This window comes from Fukomys damarensis, unplaced genomic scaffold (genome assembly GCF_012274545.1).
Source record: "Fukomys damarensis isolate Sample0158 unplaced genomic scaffold, DMR_v1.0_HiC HiC_scaffold_35, whole genome shotgun sequence".
Lineage (NCBI taxonomy): Eukaryota > Metazoa > Chordata > Mammalia > Rodentia > Bathyergidae > Fukomys > Fukomys damarensis.
The window spans coordinates 41,729,855-41,746,234 of record NW_022900947.1 but is presented as its reverse complement, the minus strand read 5'-3'; the positions used below and the strand labels follow the sequence as shown (position 1 = coordinate 41,746,234).

The window sequence follows — 16,380 nt, the reverse complement described above, 5'->3', positions numbered from 1 at the left end:
AGGAGTTTTGCTTACTTACCTTATCTTGCAGAAAGTTAAATGTTTCTGTTTTAATGTATAGATCTTTGATTTTATGGCAATCATCAAGAAATCAAATAAAAAGTATTGGTGAGGCTGTGGTGAAAAAGGAACCCTCCTGTGTTGTTGGTGGGAATATAAACTAGTACAACTATTATGAAAATCGGTATCAAGATTCTTCAGAAAACTAAAACGAGAAATTCCATTCTACCCAGCTTTTCTCCTACTAAAAAATATCTTCCCAAGAGAGTTAAAGACATATTACAGTGATACGTGCATACCTTTGTTTATAGCAGCCTAATTCGTAATAGCCAAGTCCTTTTTATTAATTGAGTTTATTGGTACATTTTAGGTATACAGTACAGTTACATTCATTATTGGGATCTTGTACCTTTACATAACAGGTCTTAGTTCTCATTTTTTCCCCTTGTCCCTGCCCTCCCTTCACCCCCTCCTCCCCTACCCATTTACAAACATCTTATTTCCATTTTTTCATTTTCTCGTATTTTTTCCTTTTCCTTATTACCTTTCCCCTGCCCTTCCCACTTTCCCCACACCTTTAGCCCTTTTCTTCCTATTTCACATTGTCACTTATCTCATTAGGATCTTATGTACTACTATAGTTTTTCACACCAGAGAAACTATTCGGTATTTACACATGTGTGACTTATTTCACTTAGGAGTATATCCTCAATATGTATCCATTTTCCTATGAATGAATCTAATTTCTCATTCTTTATGGCTGAGTAGTACTCCATTTTATAGAAAAACCACATCTTCTTTATCCAGTTTCCAGCTGATGGACAAATGGGCTGTTTCCAAGTTTTAGCTATTGCAAACCATAATAGCCAAGTCTTAAAGCAGCATGTATGTTCATCAACAGCCAGATGGATAAAGAAAATGTAGTTACCTATAATGGAATACCACTCTGCTATAAAGAAGAATGAATTTGAACCTTTTGTAGAAAAATGGTCCTTGAAAACATGCTAAGTGAAATAATAACAGAAGCTTAAATACCATATGGTTTGTCTAAAAGTATAAATGAATAGCAAAATAAAGATACCTATAAAGATAGATAAAAGGCTGGGAGATGGAGGGGCGATACAGAAAAAGAATTAAGAGGTGTTGTGTACATGTATCAAATACCTGCAGTAAAAACAACTATTATGTATTGCAGACATGTGGTACTAAATAAATTAAAAGGAAAAGGAAGCAGTGGCCAGACAAGAAATTTTTATTTTCTTCTCCATGAAGAGTACTGTGGATTTTTAAATAGCAAAATCATATAATCATATTTAAGTACTGTAGAGTGAGAAGTACTCATTATAAAGCCTGCTTTTTTATTGCCACATTTAAAAATGTTTTAATTTATTTTGTGTAGTGGGGTTGGTGATAGAACAGAGGGCTTAGTGTATACTAGGCTAATGCTGTAGTGCTCAGCTATAATATCCCTAGCCCACCATATTTTTTAGTACTAGGAAATCCAAATGTGTTAAAAATGTATTAAAGTAAAAGTTACCTATTTTAATGTGACCCCCACCCTACCCCCATACTGGGGATTGAACACAGGGCCTTTGCACTAAGCTCCATCCCCAGCCCTTTTTTGTTTTAATTTTGGGACAGTGTCTCACTAAGTTCCTCAAACTAGGCTTGCACTTGCAATCCTCCTGCCTCAGCCTTCCAGAGTGCTGAGGTTACAGGTGGGCCCTAATAATGATTTTTAAATTTTAACAGTATTTAGTCTTCTAAGGACAGGGAAATATTGTTAAATTTTAATTGTTAATTTATTTGCAGGAAATGTGTACTGTTGAAGAACCCAATGAAGAATTTACATCCAGACATAGTTTAGAGTGGAAGTTTCTATTTCTAGATCACAGGTAACTTCATTTTTAAATTTCATAAAATGGTAATTATCATATGATTTTTTAAACTACTAGGTTTCTAAGGAAAGCCTTTATTTTTCTAATCAGAACTTTCAACTCATTATCCATTTTTTAAAAAATAAAGACCACTAAGATTGGTTTATAGTTAGAATGTTTCCTACAGGAAAGTTACAGTCTTGTTTGTTTTATTATGTAATTCAGGGCACCACCAATAATAGGATATTTACCATTTGAAGTTCTGGGAACATCAGGCTATGATTACTATCATGTGGATGACCTAGAAAATCTGGCAAAATGTCATGAGCACTGTAAGTAGATTTTAATATTTCTGGTGATAGTATCCTTTTCAAAATCATATACACAAAAATCCTGTGCCACTAATGACAGGTGGTAAAATACAGATGTATAACCATTTTTATAAATATGTAAAATAGGAACAAGTTTAAGTTACATATATATCAAAATATTCCGGTAAATTTTAAAAGTGAAAACTTTCCCCTATTAACCACAGAACTCATTTTTACCTTCTGTTAAAAAAGACGTCAGAATTTATGAGCTAACAGAGTGCTTTGTGAAACACTGCACTTAACAGTTACTTCAGTGAAGTTATTCTGATTTTGGTTAATTAAGGTTTAAAGTTAAATGCCTCAAAGGTATACCTGTGGGGGAAAAAAATCTCAGATTTTATTACTGCTGTTACCATCAGTACATCTAGGGAGGAGGAAGTCAACAATGTGAATCTTTGTGTATTTGGAAGTGAATTGTGTATGAAAAGTGTGAAATCAACAAAAACTGGCCTTAAAGTTGACTCCTGTGTAAACCAAGTACATGTCTGTAATCCCAGCACCTGGGGAGGCTGAGACAGGAGGATTGTAAGTGCAAGCCCAGCCTGAGCAACTAAGCAACTTAGCAAGACTTTGTCTCAAAATTTAAAGCAAAATCTTTAAAGGGTTGAGAATGTAGACCAGTGCAGAGGCCCTGGGTTCACTTCCGAGTAGAGGGAAAAAGTTGGATATTGTGGAAGATCTGATAATTGCTTGGGCTCTTATGTAAGCTAGGTCTAAAGAATAGCATTTTCGTTGGGATAAAGCATTGAGGTTGACTTGATGAGCTGTTTTCTCTGATGTTATGAAGATGAGAATGTCTGTGGGTCGTTAGAGACCCAGAAGCTAGGGTGCAACTATATCAGGAGGATTTGGGTGATAACCCAAAGATTAAACCAAGGACAATCTGACAACAAAAATAAAAATGAGAAAACACTTAAGCAAGACACATAGACAGACTTCCAGTTCACCAATGGCAAACAGTAGGGCAAATGAGGATGAAAAGGCTGATAGTGAACCACCAGGACATCCTGAACTCAGTGCCCAGGAAGTAACAAAACAGATCAATCCGGCTCTAGAAAAATTCAAAACAGAAATAATTTCCCAGATAACCATAGAGATAGTGAGAAAAATGGAAGTCGTGATTCGAGACTCTAGAGCAGAAACTGACAAAAAAATAGATGAGCTCAGGACCATGATAGAAGCCATGAAGACCCAGCATAAGAAAGAAATGGAAACAATAAATGCCCAACATAGGAAAGAAATGGAATCCATAAAACAGATTCAAACAGATATCCAGGAGATTAAACACTCCATTGAAAGGGTCCACAACAGAATAAAAGAATGCAAAGATAGATAGACTCTCAGGTATAGAAGATAAGATTGCAGTCAGTGACCATGAAAAGAGAGGTCTCTTAAAAACAGTAAGGGATCATGAGAAATCGATCCAATAACTCCTAGATGATGCAAAGAAGAATAACATAAGACTGATAGGAATACATGAAGTAGCAGGAGAAAATACAAATGACTTTAAGAAGCTATTCACAGAATTAATGATGGAAAACTTCCCAAACAGGGGGAAGAATTTGACATTCAGATAACTGAGGCATATAGGACCCCAACTAGCTACAATCAAAAAAAATCTACACCTAGAAATATAATAATCAAGATCCCAGAAACCCAACAGAAGAACAAAATACTACAAGCAGTAAGAGAAAAGAAACAAATCACATACAAAGGAAAGCCCATCAGAATCACAGCAGACTTTTCAACACAAACCCTTGGGGCAAGGAGAGCCTGGAATGAGATATTTCAAGTACTAAAAGAGAACAACCTCCAACCTAGACTGATGTATCCTGCAAAACTCTCTTTCAAAATGGAGGGGGAAATAAGACACTTCCACGACAAAGAACACCTGAGAAACTACATGAATACCAAACCAGCACTACAAGCAATTCTAAACAAGACCCTAGAAAAAGGCAATGATGGCAACAACACCATGAGTCCCAACAGAGCAAATCAAATAGGCAAGGCAAGAAATTAAAAGGAGAAGGTGAAAAAGTAAAAAGATTCAACGAAAGGCCAATAACATGTCAATAATAAGTCAGTACATATCAGTTATAACCAGCAGTGTCAATGGCCTCAACTCACCAATCAAGAGAAATAGACTGGCAAAATGGAATAAGAAGCAAAATCCAACAATATGTTGTATACAAGAAACACACCTAGTGCAAAAAGAAGCCCATAGACTGAAAGTGAATAGGATAGAAAACAATTCTCCATGTGACAGGAGCCCAGAAAAAAAACAGGGGTAGCAATCTTATTTGCAGACAAAGCAAATTTCAAATCAAAACTGATTCTAGTATTATTGATGTAGGATGGTACTGTATCATATCTCTATGAATGTAAAATATCTTGTACCTGCTTTATGATACATAGTAGTAACCATGCTTTATCAGAGCTATATTTAATGATATTGCTCTAGAATGTCCTCTTTACAGACGATGATTAAGATGCTAATTTAAAAAATGGTACCAGGTACCACAACAGCAACAGAACTTGGCTGTTGTCTGGATATTATTCTTTTTTTGTTTTTTTTAATGGAATGTGCTGAATGTCTATAATTTTGTTCAGATGACTGCAGAACCTGCAAAAGCTGTTGCTGCTATCGATGCATAACATACTGCTATTATTAGTCTTTTTATATAAATATAAATATACACACACACACACACACACACACACACATATAAATTGAATTTTGGGAAAGTTTAACGGTGCTGCCAACTTTGGAAAAAGTTATCCCAATTTACTGTGTTGAGTTGGCATTGTACAGAAATGGACAGTGATATTGGTCTAGAAATGTTAATTTTTAAAAAATTTTTTTCCGTGTGTACAGGGGTAACACATTGTACTAAATATGTAAGGTCATATCTACGTGGGTTTGATAACAGAAACTAATAAAGTATTCTCTAAATAATGAAAAAAAGAATAAGATAAGACTACAAGAGCAAGAAGTAATTTAAATATGTTAAGGGACCATTTCCATCTTCAGAATTAAGGATTATTTTAATGTTACATCATTGCCTTTTCTCTTTTAACTTTCCTTTTTAGCTTTATTTTAGGATTCCCTATTTTTAATGTTCATACAGAGATATCTTTAACTGAAATACCGAAGTTTCTCTGGTGTGCAAAACTATAATAATACTCAGGATCCTAATGAGATAATTAAAATGTGAAATAGGAAGTAAAGGGCTAAAGGTGAAGGTAAAGTGGGAAGGGTGGGGGAAAGGTAATAAGGGAGAGGAAAAAAAATATGAGAAACTGAAAAAATGGAAATAAAGTGTTTGTAAATGGGGAGGGGAGGAGGGGCTGAAGGGAGGGCAGGGACAAGGGGAAAAATGAGAAGACCTATTATGTAAAGGTATAGGATCCCAATAATGAATGTAACTGTATTGTATACCTAGATTGTACCAATAAACTCAATAAAAAGAAAAAAAAAGAATAGCATTTTCACACAATTGATAGAATATGTTCTTGAAATGCCAGAATAAATGTATTATAGATTTAAATGTAAATGATGGGTTTTGGTTAAAAAAATTCTTCATAACTTAATAGTGATCAAGGAAAATATCTTTCTTTTCTTTTTAGTAATGCAATACGGGAAAGGTAAATCATGTTATTATAGGTTCCTGACCAAAGGGCAACAGTGGATTTGGCTTCAAACTCATTATTATATCACTTATCATCAGTGGAATTCAAGGCCAGAATTTATCGTTTGTACGCACACTGTAGTAAGGTAATAATTCTTTAAGAGAATTTCTGAAGTCTATTAACATCCTATATAATGATTTTGACATTGTAATTTTTACCCATGACTTGTTGATGAACTATAAAGTGATCTTTTTGCAGTTTTTAATATATCCTTTCAATATAGTATTAAATTTACTTATGGCGTTATATAGAGGTAGTAGGTAGATATATAATACTTGACAGTTTTGTTTTACACCAGAAGTTGTCCTTTATATACCAAATTCAGTCGTGCAAAGGGAAAACTAGAGTAGATGAATGTGCTCTTCCTTTATTTATTTCTCCTTGATTTACCTGTTGTATAGTTGGGGAATATTTATATAGTATATAAAACTTCGAGATACCTAGAAAATTCAAATTGGATTAAGATAGTACACTACAGAGATTAAGTTTCGTGTAACATACAGAAAATAGTCTAGAATTTGTGATGAACAAGTGAGATACATAACAAACACTGTATGGTTGCAGCTCCTGTGTTTTTAAGTAAATGACCAAGCACTAAAATTTTATTCTTTCCATTTGTAGTTATGCAGAAGTAAGGGCTGAAAGACGACGAGAACTTGGCATTGAAGAGTCTCTTCCTGAGACAGCTGCTGACAAAGTATGTTTCTCAGTCTTTTTTTTAAATTTATTTAATTTATTCCCGGTAAAATACAAACAATTGCTAGGATAATTATTTTTAAAATATTTCTTTCCTCAGTTGTGACAGAGATATGATTATACTTTACTGTTTGTTTTTATTTTTCATTTAATATTTAAATTCTTATTTGCTTCTAAGAATTGAAAGCCCTAACATTTAGCAATAATTAGGTGAGAGATATATGTGATCTCAGATTAACAAGTACCATTTTTAATGGACTATGATATGCTGGGCGCTGGCTAAGTTCTTTCTGTGAATTATGAAATACGATTTACTGCCTAATAGGGAATGTTCCCACTTTGAAAATGTTGAAATTGACCTCCCCTAAAGACACATACTAGGAAATTTTTGTAGGAATTTGAACTCTGGTTTCTTTTTTATTATATCCTGTAGAAGTAGTATTAGTTGTCTATTGCTGTGTAACAAATTACTCCAAAGCAGTGATGTAAAACAGCACACATCTATTGTCTCATAGCCTATGTGGGTTAGGAATCCAGGCACAATTTGGCTAGACCCTGCGCTGCAGGATCCATAATGCGGCTACAGGGAAGGTGTCACTGGGGGAGACAGTCATCTTAGTGTTCAGCTGGGGCAGAATTTATTTCCACCTCCCTCAGTGATTGTTGGCTCAATTTTCTTTGTTTGTTTTTGTTGGCTCACTTTTGTTCATCATGGGCAGTTGGACTGAGGGCCTTGATTCCTTGATGGCCAGAGGCTACCCTCTTCTCTTTCCAGGTTACTTCTTCCAGCAGAAAAAGCATGCAAGAAAATTCAGGGAGAGAAAATGCCAGTAAAACAGGCATTTGTTTTTGTTTTTTAAAATGAGTTAAATAATAGCATGTTTTTATACTAATAAGAATGATCTGATGGAGAAAGAAAAAATGATGAGAGAGACAGAAGTAGAAATGTTAGAGCAACCACTTCTCAGCCTTTTGGCTAAGATCAAGTGTAGAAATGTTGGAGCACTGTGCTGGAATAGATGTGAAAAGATGGAATCTAGCACATAAGTGGAAAGATTGGGTTTAGCTATGGGGGACAGATTATTCAATCACAGCAGGTTGAATCTCCCTGACCCTTTCACTGGCTTTGTGATGCCCACAAGCTATAAATTTTTTTATATCAGAAATCAAAAGAATAATGTTTTATGACACGAGAGGTATGTCATGTTTAACTTTCAGTGTTCATAAATAACATAGCCACATTCACCTGTTCACATATTGCCTGTAAGCTGCACTTGTGCTGCAGTAGCAGAATTAAATAGTTGTGACCGAGACTGTATGGCCCACAACGCCTAAAGGATTGACTCTCTTAAAGAGCCAGTATTACAGAAAGATTTGGCTGATCCATAATTTATAGTAACCTGACCCATGCTTTATTATTGTAACTGTGCACATATCTTCGACTCCTTCACTCCTCTCTCCCTTCTCTTGGCAAATCTCAATGCTGATTAACCCAGCTGGTAGGTAAGTAGGTAGAGTAGTGGGAGCTTATAGCAGTACTGAGTGAAATAACCAGAGTTACCAGCTAAGTGTCAGGTAAGGAAAGTTACTAAAGGTTTGAAAAGAAAAGCAAAACATGTTAAATGGTGGTGTAGGAAAGTGAATATTGTAGGGAAGTATAGTCATATTTTTCAGTTTGAAATTCAGATCATAGAGGGTTTATTCTTACTGATAACAACTCAAGGATATGACTAAGAAATAATAACTAACAGGGGTAAGGGGAAAAAATGAGAATCAAGACTTGTCATGTAGAGGTACAAGATCCGAACTTATGAATGTAACTGTACTGTATCCCTAAAATGTACCAATAAACTCAATTAAAGCTGATTTAAAAAAAAAAAGAAAGAATAACTAAGGACTGGTGGGAGTCAAGAGGTTTGGAGGAGAGCCCATGAGGGAAGAAAGAAGTCATGGTACTGATTGACTATGGATAACTGTGGGATTATTAATTAATGAGAGGAATACTGAGCTAGGATCTAAAATTTGCTAAAAAGTGACCACAAGGTCAGTACATGACTGCAACAAGAGTTAGTGAGCTACATAATATGGTTTTTTGTTTGGTTTTGCTTTTTGATACCAGGGATCAAACTCAGGACCTTGAGCTAGTGAGGCCTGCACAGAGCCACTGAGTTAAATCCCCAGTCCCATAGTACGGTAATGTGAGCTTTAGACCTGAGTTTGGGAAAGGGAGAAAAGTAAAGTGATCTAAAAACTTCAGTAGGAAGACAGCTCCTCTCCTTGTAGAGATATGTATTATAAAGGCTGGGAGATAGAAAACAACCACCGCTGAAGAGACCTACAAGGAAGGTTGTATCTTCCTGGAAGATCTGGGTTTTAGTTAGAGCAAGGCATTTTAATTTTTATTGTTAGAAGTGCTACAGTGTTTGTTGATGACAAGGCAGAGATTGAGGTTGAGTTAGAAAGACTATTGGACATGAGTTCTTAGAAAGCTGAGAGGCCAAGATAGGGTATTGAATGATTTATCCATAGATATTGAAATTATAAAGATCAGAAATGGAGTGAAAAAGATTTTTGAGTAGTCAAGTGCAGATTTCTAAAGGTGCTTACAGTACTGTGTGTATAAACTGAAGTGTCATCTTTATTCTGTTTTTTTGTTTAGACTTTCTTTTTGTGTGTGTGGTAAAAATACACATAACAAAATTCCATTTCAAGGGTATAGTAGGGAGAGGAAATAAAAGGAATTGAGATGTTTATATATATGTACCAACTCCCCACATTAAATATCATCATTATGTACTGCAAACATATACTTATAAAGGCAGTATAGTTCATTGTTGTTAAGTACATTCCCACCATTGTATACCTGTCACCACTGCCCATGCCCAGAACTTTTTAATCTTCCCAAAGTGTACCTCCATACATAGTAAACAATTCCCCATTCTCCTCCCCTTCAGTCCTTGGCAACCATCATTTTACAACGTATTTTTGAATTTCACTGTTCTATGTACCTCTTAAAAGTGGAATTATATAGTATTTCTCCTTTCACAACATCCTCATTTCACTCAGCATTATGTTCTCTTGGTTCATCATGTGGCATTTGTCAGAATTCTCCTTTTTTAAAAGTAGATAATATTCCATTTTTGAACATAACACATTTTGCTTATTTGTTCATCCATCAATGGATTCTTGGGTTACTTTCCCTCTTTGGTCATTGTGAGTAATGTGACTATGAACACTGATGTACAAATAGCTGTTTGAGTTCCTGCTTTCCTTTCTTTTGAGTATATATTCACATATCATAATTCTTTGTTTAATTTGGGGGGGGCTGCCATACTGTTTTCCATAGTCATTTTGCTCTTTCTACACTCAAGACACGAGAGTTCTAGTTTCTTCACACCCTTGACAATACTAGTTATCTGTTTTTTATTTTGTTTAGATAATAGCCATTCTGATGGGTGTGAGGCCATTTCTCATTGTTATTATGACTTGCATGTCCCTTGCCATTGAGGTTGAACAGCTTTTCACGTGCTCAGTGGTCATTTGTAGATCTTCTTTGAAGGAATGTGTATTTTATACTTTGTCCATTTTTAAATTAGGTTGTTTTTCATTATTCAACTACAGGAGTTCTTTATTCCAGGTATTAAATCCTTATTAGACATAGGATTTACAAATATTTTCTCCTACTCTAGGATTATTTTTTAACTTTTGATATTGTCAGTTGAGGCACAAATTTTAATTTTGATGAAGTCAGTTTGGCAAATTTAATGTCATGAAACCTTTGTGTGATGTTTTCTTCAGTTTTTTAGTTGTTAATAAGTAGTTCTTCGGAGTTAATTTTTGTATGTAGTGTAAGACAGTCTCCAATTTCAGTCTTTCTACTGTTTTTTAATAGAATGTGAAACCAAAATTTTAGTACTATCAAAAATATATTTTCATTTCTTTACCTATACTTTTGCCTTGTTATAGGTGAAAACATAATTTTTAAATTTTTTATTATATTTTTTGGTTAGCAAGAAATACTACTAATTTGAGAGCTCTGAACTGAACCACAAGAAAACATTTTTCTTTGTGTCTTAGAGCCAAGATTCTGGGTCTGATAATCGAATAAACACAGTCAGTCTCAAGGAAGCATTGGAAAGGTTTGATCACAGCCCAACCCCTTCTGCCTCCTCCCGGAGTTCAAGAAAATCATCTCACACAGCAGTCTCAGACCCTTCCTGTGAGTATTTTGGCTTGAAGGAAGACTTCTGTAAAAGAGAGTACTTCTAAATTATTTATGTTAACTGATAATTAGAATTTTGGGCAGAATATTTCTTTAAAATTAAAATTTAAAATTATATTTTAAATTATAGTTTTTTACAATTTTGAAGTATATCTACCTTTCCACTGAGTAAGAGGCACATTGTTTACCTTTAACAAAGAATTATTATTGAGTAATCTATAAAACATGCAAGTAGTAATATTACTTTTAACCATTCCTAAAAACAGAAAGCAAAATTCTTCTTTACTGTGGAGCCAGTGTTCTATACAGTTTGCTTTATGAAAGGTTTTTTGGGGGCTGGGGGAGGGTTTTTGGTACCAGGAATCAAACTCTGGATCTTGTGCTTGCCAGGAAGGCACAGTGCCACTGAGCTAAATCCCTGGCCCTGCTTTATGAAAGTATTTTAGGGTCTGATTTTTATGAAGACTTGAATAAGTCATTAAATTACAATTGGCCTTCTTATGTGTGGGTCCACATCTGTAGAGTTAACTAACCAAAGATAGAAAGTGTTCCAAAAATACAACATTTGTACTACACAGGTACAGGCTATTTTTCTTGTCATTGCTCCCTTAAACAATACAGAACAACATTTATTTGCATTGTCTTTGGAATTACTTAACAATCTAGAAATGATTTGAAGTATACGGGAGAATGTACACAGGTTAAATGCAAATACTGTGCCATTTTATATAAAGGACTCGTGCATCTTAGGATTTTGGTATCCACAGGTGGTCCTGGAACCAATCCACTATTCATATTGAGGGAAAGACTATAGTTACTGTATTTATATTAAATCTATGTCAAATATTTTCTTTGCTTTTTTAAAAGAAGAATTAAAATTCATCGTATAGTCATGCATTTTACTTTTATTGAATAATTTATAAAACTAACTCAAAGACCATTTTTATTCACTGCAGTACATTTTGAGAGTAATGTTTAAAAACTCTGCTTATAGGTATTAATGCTATTCTGTTTTTGTTGGCTAACTTCAGCAACACCAACAAAGATCCCAACAGATACTAGCACTCCTCCCAGACAGCATTTACCAACTCATGAAAAGATGGCACAAAGGAGATCATCATTTAGTAGTCAGGTGAGCTATTTAGTTAATATTGTTTGGAAAAAAAGATTTATTAAAAGGGGAAAAATTACCTAAATCTTAAGAAATTCATTGATTCCTTGTTGCTCTCTCTAAAGACCCAAATAGTTGGTATATGACACTTTTCCAAGGTCTGTCTGTGATTTGTGAAGTGGTTGTTATACATTTAAGTCATTCTTACTATTTTTCAGGTAAAATTTTATAGATTTTTCTGTGTGAAAAGCTGATAAATGAAAACTATTTTATAAGTTCGAACACCATTTTTTTTTGTTAAGTCCAGCCAACTTTTACATAGCGCTTATGCATGGTACTATGACAGATACACTGGAAGATAAAACACAGATAAGGAACAGATCTTTCCAGTGTCAGGAGGGAGACAGCTGTACTCAGCTAACAAAAGTGTGAAGCAAATTCTGAGTTTAGTGATAAACATATCGTGTTGCTATTTCTGCTGGAACTATGAGAATGAACATTACTTCAGTAATTTCAGTTATTTATTTTGCTTCTAGTCCATAAATTCCCAGTCTGTTGGTCCTTCATTATCACAGCCAGTGATGTCTCAAGCTGCAAATTTACCAATTCCACCAGGCATGTCTCAGGTATTTTTTGTTTGTTTGTTTTAGTTGAGTACTTATGAATGATAAATTGCTTTTCAGCAAAGTGATTACATAGTTATACACATATAGTTATATATAGTTTTTATATATGTATAGTTGTAGATGTAGTGGATTTTAAGTACTGACGTTTAGACTATCTAGGGGTATTTTTGTTTCTGGTAATAGTTATAAGGTACAACAAAGAAGCTCCTGCTTAAAGCTACTGTAACAAATCCCTCTTTTTTAAAGAAAAAAGACATAAAGATATTAAAGATGAAATATAGCAGTTCATTTTATTCTTTCTGTGGATATTGGAAGAATTAACTTTATTCATTTCTTCATTCATATATGACAAGTGTTGACAATATTTGCAATATCTATATTAAAAGGCAATGAGGAAACAACACATGACTATGATACCACATTATATAGCCTGTGCACATCATATGGACCTTCAATGCAGCCTGAGAAACTGAAGAAAAACTTCCCAGGAGACTATTTGCCTGACCTTCTAGAGAAAGCCTAAGTATAGAAATTAGGAAGACAAAGGAGAATAAATAAAAGCAATACATTAAAAATACTACTGAATAGTTTTAAATATACGATCACATAAAATCTTCTGGCTGTTTTTGTTTTTGTTTCTTGTGCTACTAGGGATAAATGCAGGGCCTTGTACATACTAGAAGAGTGCTGTACCCCTGAGCTAGATCTCCAGTTTCTCTCACTGTTTTGTTTGGCATTAAATATCTAAACTTTGTAATCCTAATTTCTAGCAATGTACTATTCATGTAATTTGTTTATAAAATCACTGTATTATTAAATACTATATTTAGTGCAACAGTTTTTAATCAGCATTAGTCATCAAATTCTAATTACTTTGACATATTAACAAACATTTCAGTAAGTATTTAGACATATTTCAATATTATTAGTTCTTCAATCTCAGGATACTGATTAACATTTCTTAATGTTTTATAGGGAATACTTTTATAAAATAAATACCTACTATGTAAAAAATGTTAATAAGCATTCATCTCACATTTCATTCACAGTAAAACAAAACACTTTGCATCTTTGTTCTTTGGTTTTATTTTCTGTTAAAATTTTGTGTTCTGTGTTTATCTTTATTTTCTTCTTTGTACTTAATAGAAATCCTTTAAATGACAACATAACGTTTACCTATAAATCCAGAGAACTTTACTTAGAATAAAAATACTTGTATAATAAATATAACATTTTTGACTCATACGTTAGAAGGGCTGAGAGAGTTGAGGCACTAATTTATAGTATTATCTCAAACCTAGTAGAATAATATATGATATTGCCTGGTTTCAACTTCAGAACTCAAAGTTGTATACCTTGAAAAGTAATACTCTGTATCCTTAATACAAACTTTTCTTTGGTTCCGGGGATCAAACTCTGGTCCTTGAACTTGCGAGGCAGGCACAGTGCTACTGATCTAAATCCCCGACTCCAAACTTTTGAATATAGAATAAAAAAGCATGGGAGAGGAGTGATCTCATTTCAAGTGCAGTTCACTGCAGACTGTTTAACAGATTTCCAGTAAAATGAAGCCCTTTCTGCTCTTATACTGTACTGTCATGTACTTAATAGAGTCCACCAAAAAATGTATACATCAGGGAGAGAAAAGCTTCTATAAATATTTCAATACTAAATTTATTGAGACTTAATGAGATTAATCCAGGTTACCTTTGGCCTCTAATTACAGCAGATGCTCAGCGTAGTGACTATTAGCTTCCAGAAACTTATTAGAATGGTGAACGTTGAAGTGTGTATACATTTTTTTGGTGGACTCTTGTATTTATGAAAATAATCAAATGAGCCTGTGTTGACTTCAGAATGAATCATCAAATTGAGCTAAATTATAAGCAATAGGAAATAGAGAAATAAGAAGGAAAATCCGGGAAGTAAATTGTTTTCATTCATGATTCATTCATTTTTTGTTCATAACTGTTTGTTCTTTAAAAGCCTATGTTTCAAACTTTGGAGTTCAGCATCAGTTGAAAATGAGTGAAAATAATAATACTGTTTATCTGTTAGGTTTTTGTAACTTTGGGTAATTCTGTTTATGTACACATAGAAGACATTTAGGGATAACTCCAGGTTACTTCGGGCTACATTTTCATTTGTTAAAGAGTAGAAATGAAAGTAAGAGATAAGTAATGTGTTCTAGTAAGTGATTGAGCCCCACAATATGAGCTCAGGTCTTCTGACTTAAGGATGTACTGTATTTGTAATCAGCCAGGGTCCAGTCAGAAATCAAAAGTAGGACCAGGGGGTTTAGCTCTGGTGCTGCTGCCTGTCTGCAAAGCGCAAGGTCCTGAGTTAGATCCCCAGTACCAAAAAAAAAAAAAAAAAAAAAAAAAAAAACAAAAAAAAAAAAAAAAAAAAAAAAAAAAAAAAAGCCTAGAAATCAAAAGTATACCAGAAATTCAAAGAGAGACACTGTGGAAAATAAAGTAGTAACTAAAAGACGGACAGAATGTAAAGAACATAGGAAGAGGAAATGTAAAAAGCAGGCATTAACTGTAAGTCAGAAGGAGAGCATCTAAGGTCCCCAGCCTCTTAGATGCCGTCCCCCATGGTGGGCTCGTACTCAGATCTCACTGTGGCTGGGTGTGATACAGAAACTCACTGAGATGTTTAACAAGGAGGGCCAAAGAGCAGGAAGTCACCTTTGGGGACTGGTGAAATTTGGTAGGAAGCTGCCCACTGGGATATCACTGAAACTCGCTAGAAAGCTGCCTGCCTGGGTGCTGATACTGTGAAGCTGCCCACTGGCTCCTCTGACTTTAGAATGAGAAGGGAAACACCAGCCCCTGAAAGATAAGCGTTTTCCTTGGTAGTATCCCTCCAGCGCCATCTGCTGACCTGGCTAACTTTGTGCCTGCTGGTAAAGAAGTAGTTTTGAGTTCCAGGTCCAAGGTCCCAAAGCAGATCAAAAATGAGGGCCAGGGATTTAGCTCAGTGGCACTGTTCCTGCCTCGCAAGAGCAAGGTCCTGAGTTTGATCCCCAGTACCAAAAAAAAAAATTTGTAGAAGATAGGTTAGAAGCTGAAAGGCAGGCAGTAAGTACATCAGTAACTGGCCTGACATTGTTAACCCATGATATACTGCTTGCTTTCCATATTGCACAATTATGTGGAGCAAATAATTTAAAAATAAGTTATCCTTTCCCACATGTGGTGTTTCAGTTTCAGTTTTCAGCTCAATTGGGAGCCATGCAGCATCTGAAAGACCAGTTGGAGCAACGCACACGGATGATAGAGGCGAATATTCATCGGCAACAAGAAGAACTAAGGAAAATTCAAGAACAACTTCAGATGGTCCATGGTCAAGGGCTGCAGGTAAGTTATTTTTATATTTAAGTACAAAGTGTATCCCATTTGCATTTTAGTTTCATAGGAAATTGTTTTTTTAATGTTTTATTCTACATACACATTTTACAAAATATTGGGTTTAAATGTGATATTTTCATACACATGCATATAGCATATTTTGATCTTATCCATTCCCTGCTCTCCTCTATTACCATTGCCCCATTCTCTTCCTTTTTTCTAAAATAGTCTACCCTCTGTGGAAATTGCCTTTTTTTTTTTTTTTTAATGAAAATTAGGATAGGTTGTAGTGGCACACACCTTTAATCCCAGTACTCAGGAGGCTGAGGCAGGAGGATCACTGTGAGTTTGAGACCAACCTGGGCTACATAATGAGTTCCAGGGCAGTCTCAACTTCATAGTGAGACCCTGTCTCAAAAAAAAAAAAAAAA

General features: G+C 34.7%; 1 protein-coding gene across 7 annotated transcripts in view; it reads left to right on the top strand.

Moving 5' to 3' along the window:
* Clock (clock circadian regulator) overlaps positions 1 to 16,380 on the top strand; it is a 125,658-nt gene that overhangs the window by 92,964 nt on the left and 16,314 nt on the right. For all 7 annotated transcript variants that reach the window (XM_010640278.1, XM_010640277.1, XM_010640275.1 and 4 more), the window contains 8 exons: positions 1,813 to 1,895; positions 2,103 to 2,209; positions 5,876 to 6,023; positions 6,560 to 6,635; positions 10,712 to 10,853; positions 11,888 to 11,988; positions 12,504 to 12,593; positions 15,806 to 15,958. In XM_010640278.1, the coding sequence (XP_010638580.1) occupies positions 1,813 to 1,895; positions 2,103 to 2,209; positions 5,876 to 6,023; positions 6,560 to 6,635; positions 10,712 to 10,853; positions 11,888 to 11,988; positions 12,504 to 12,593; positions 15,806 to 15,958 (900 nt within the window). The remainder of the gene's footprint in view (positions 1 to 1,812; positions 1,896 to 2,102; positions 2,210 to 5,875; positions 6,024 to 6,559; positions 6,636 to 10,711; positions 10,854 to 11,887; positions 11,989 to 12,503; positions 12,594 to 15,805; positions 15,959 to 16,380) is intronic.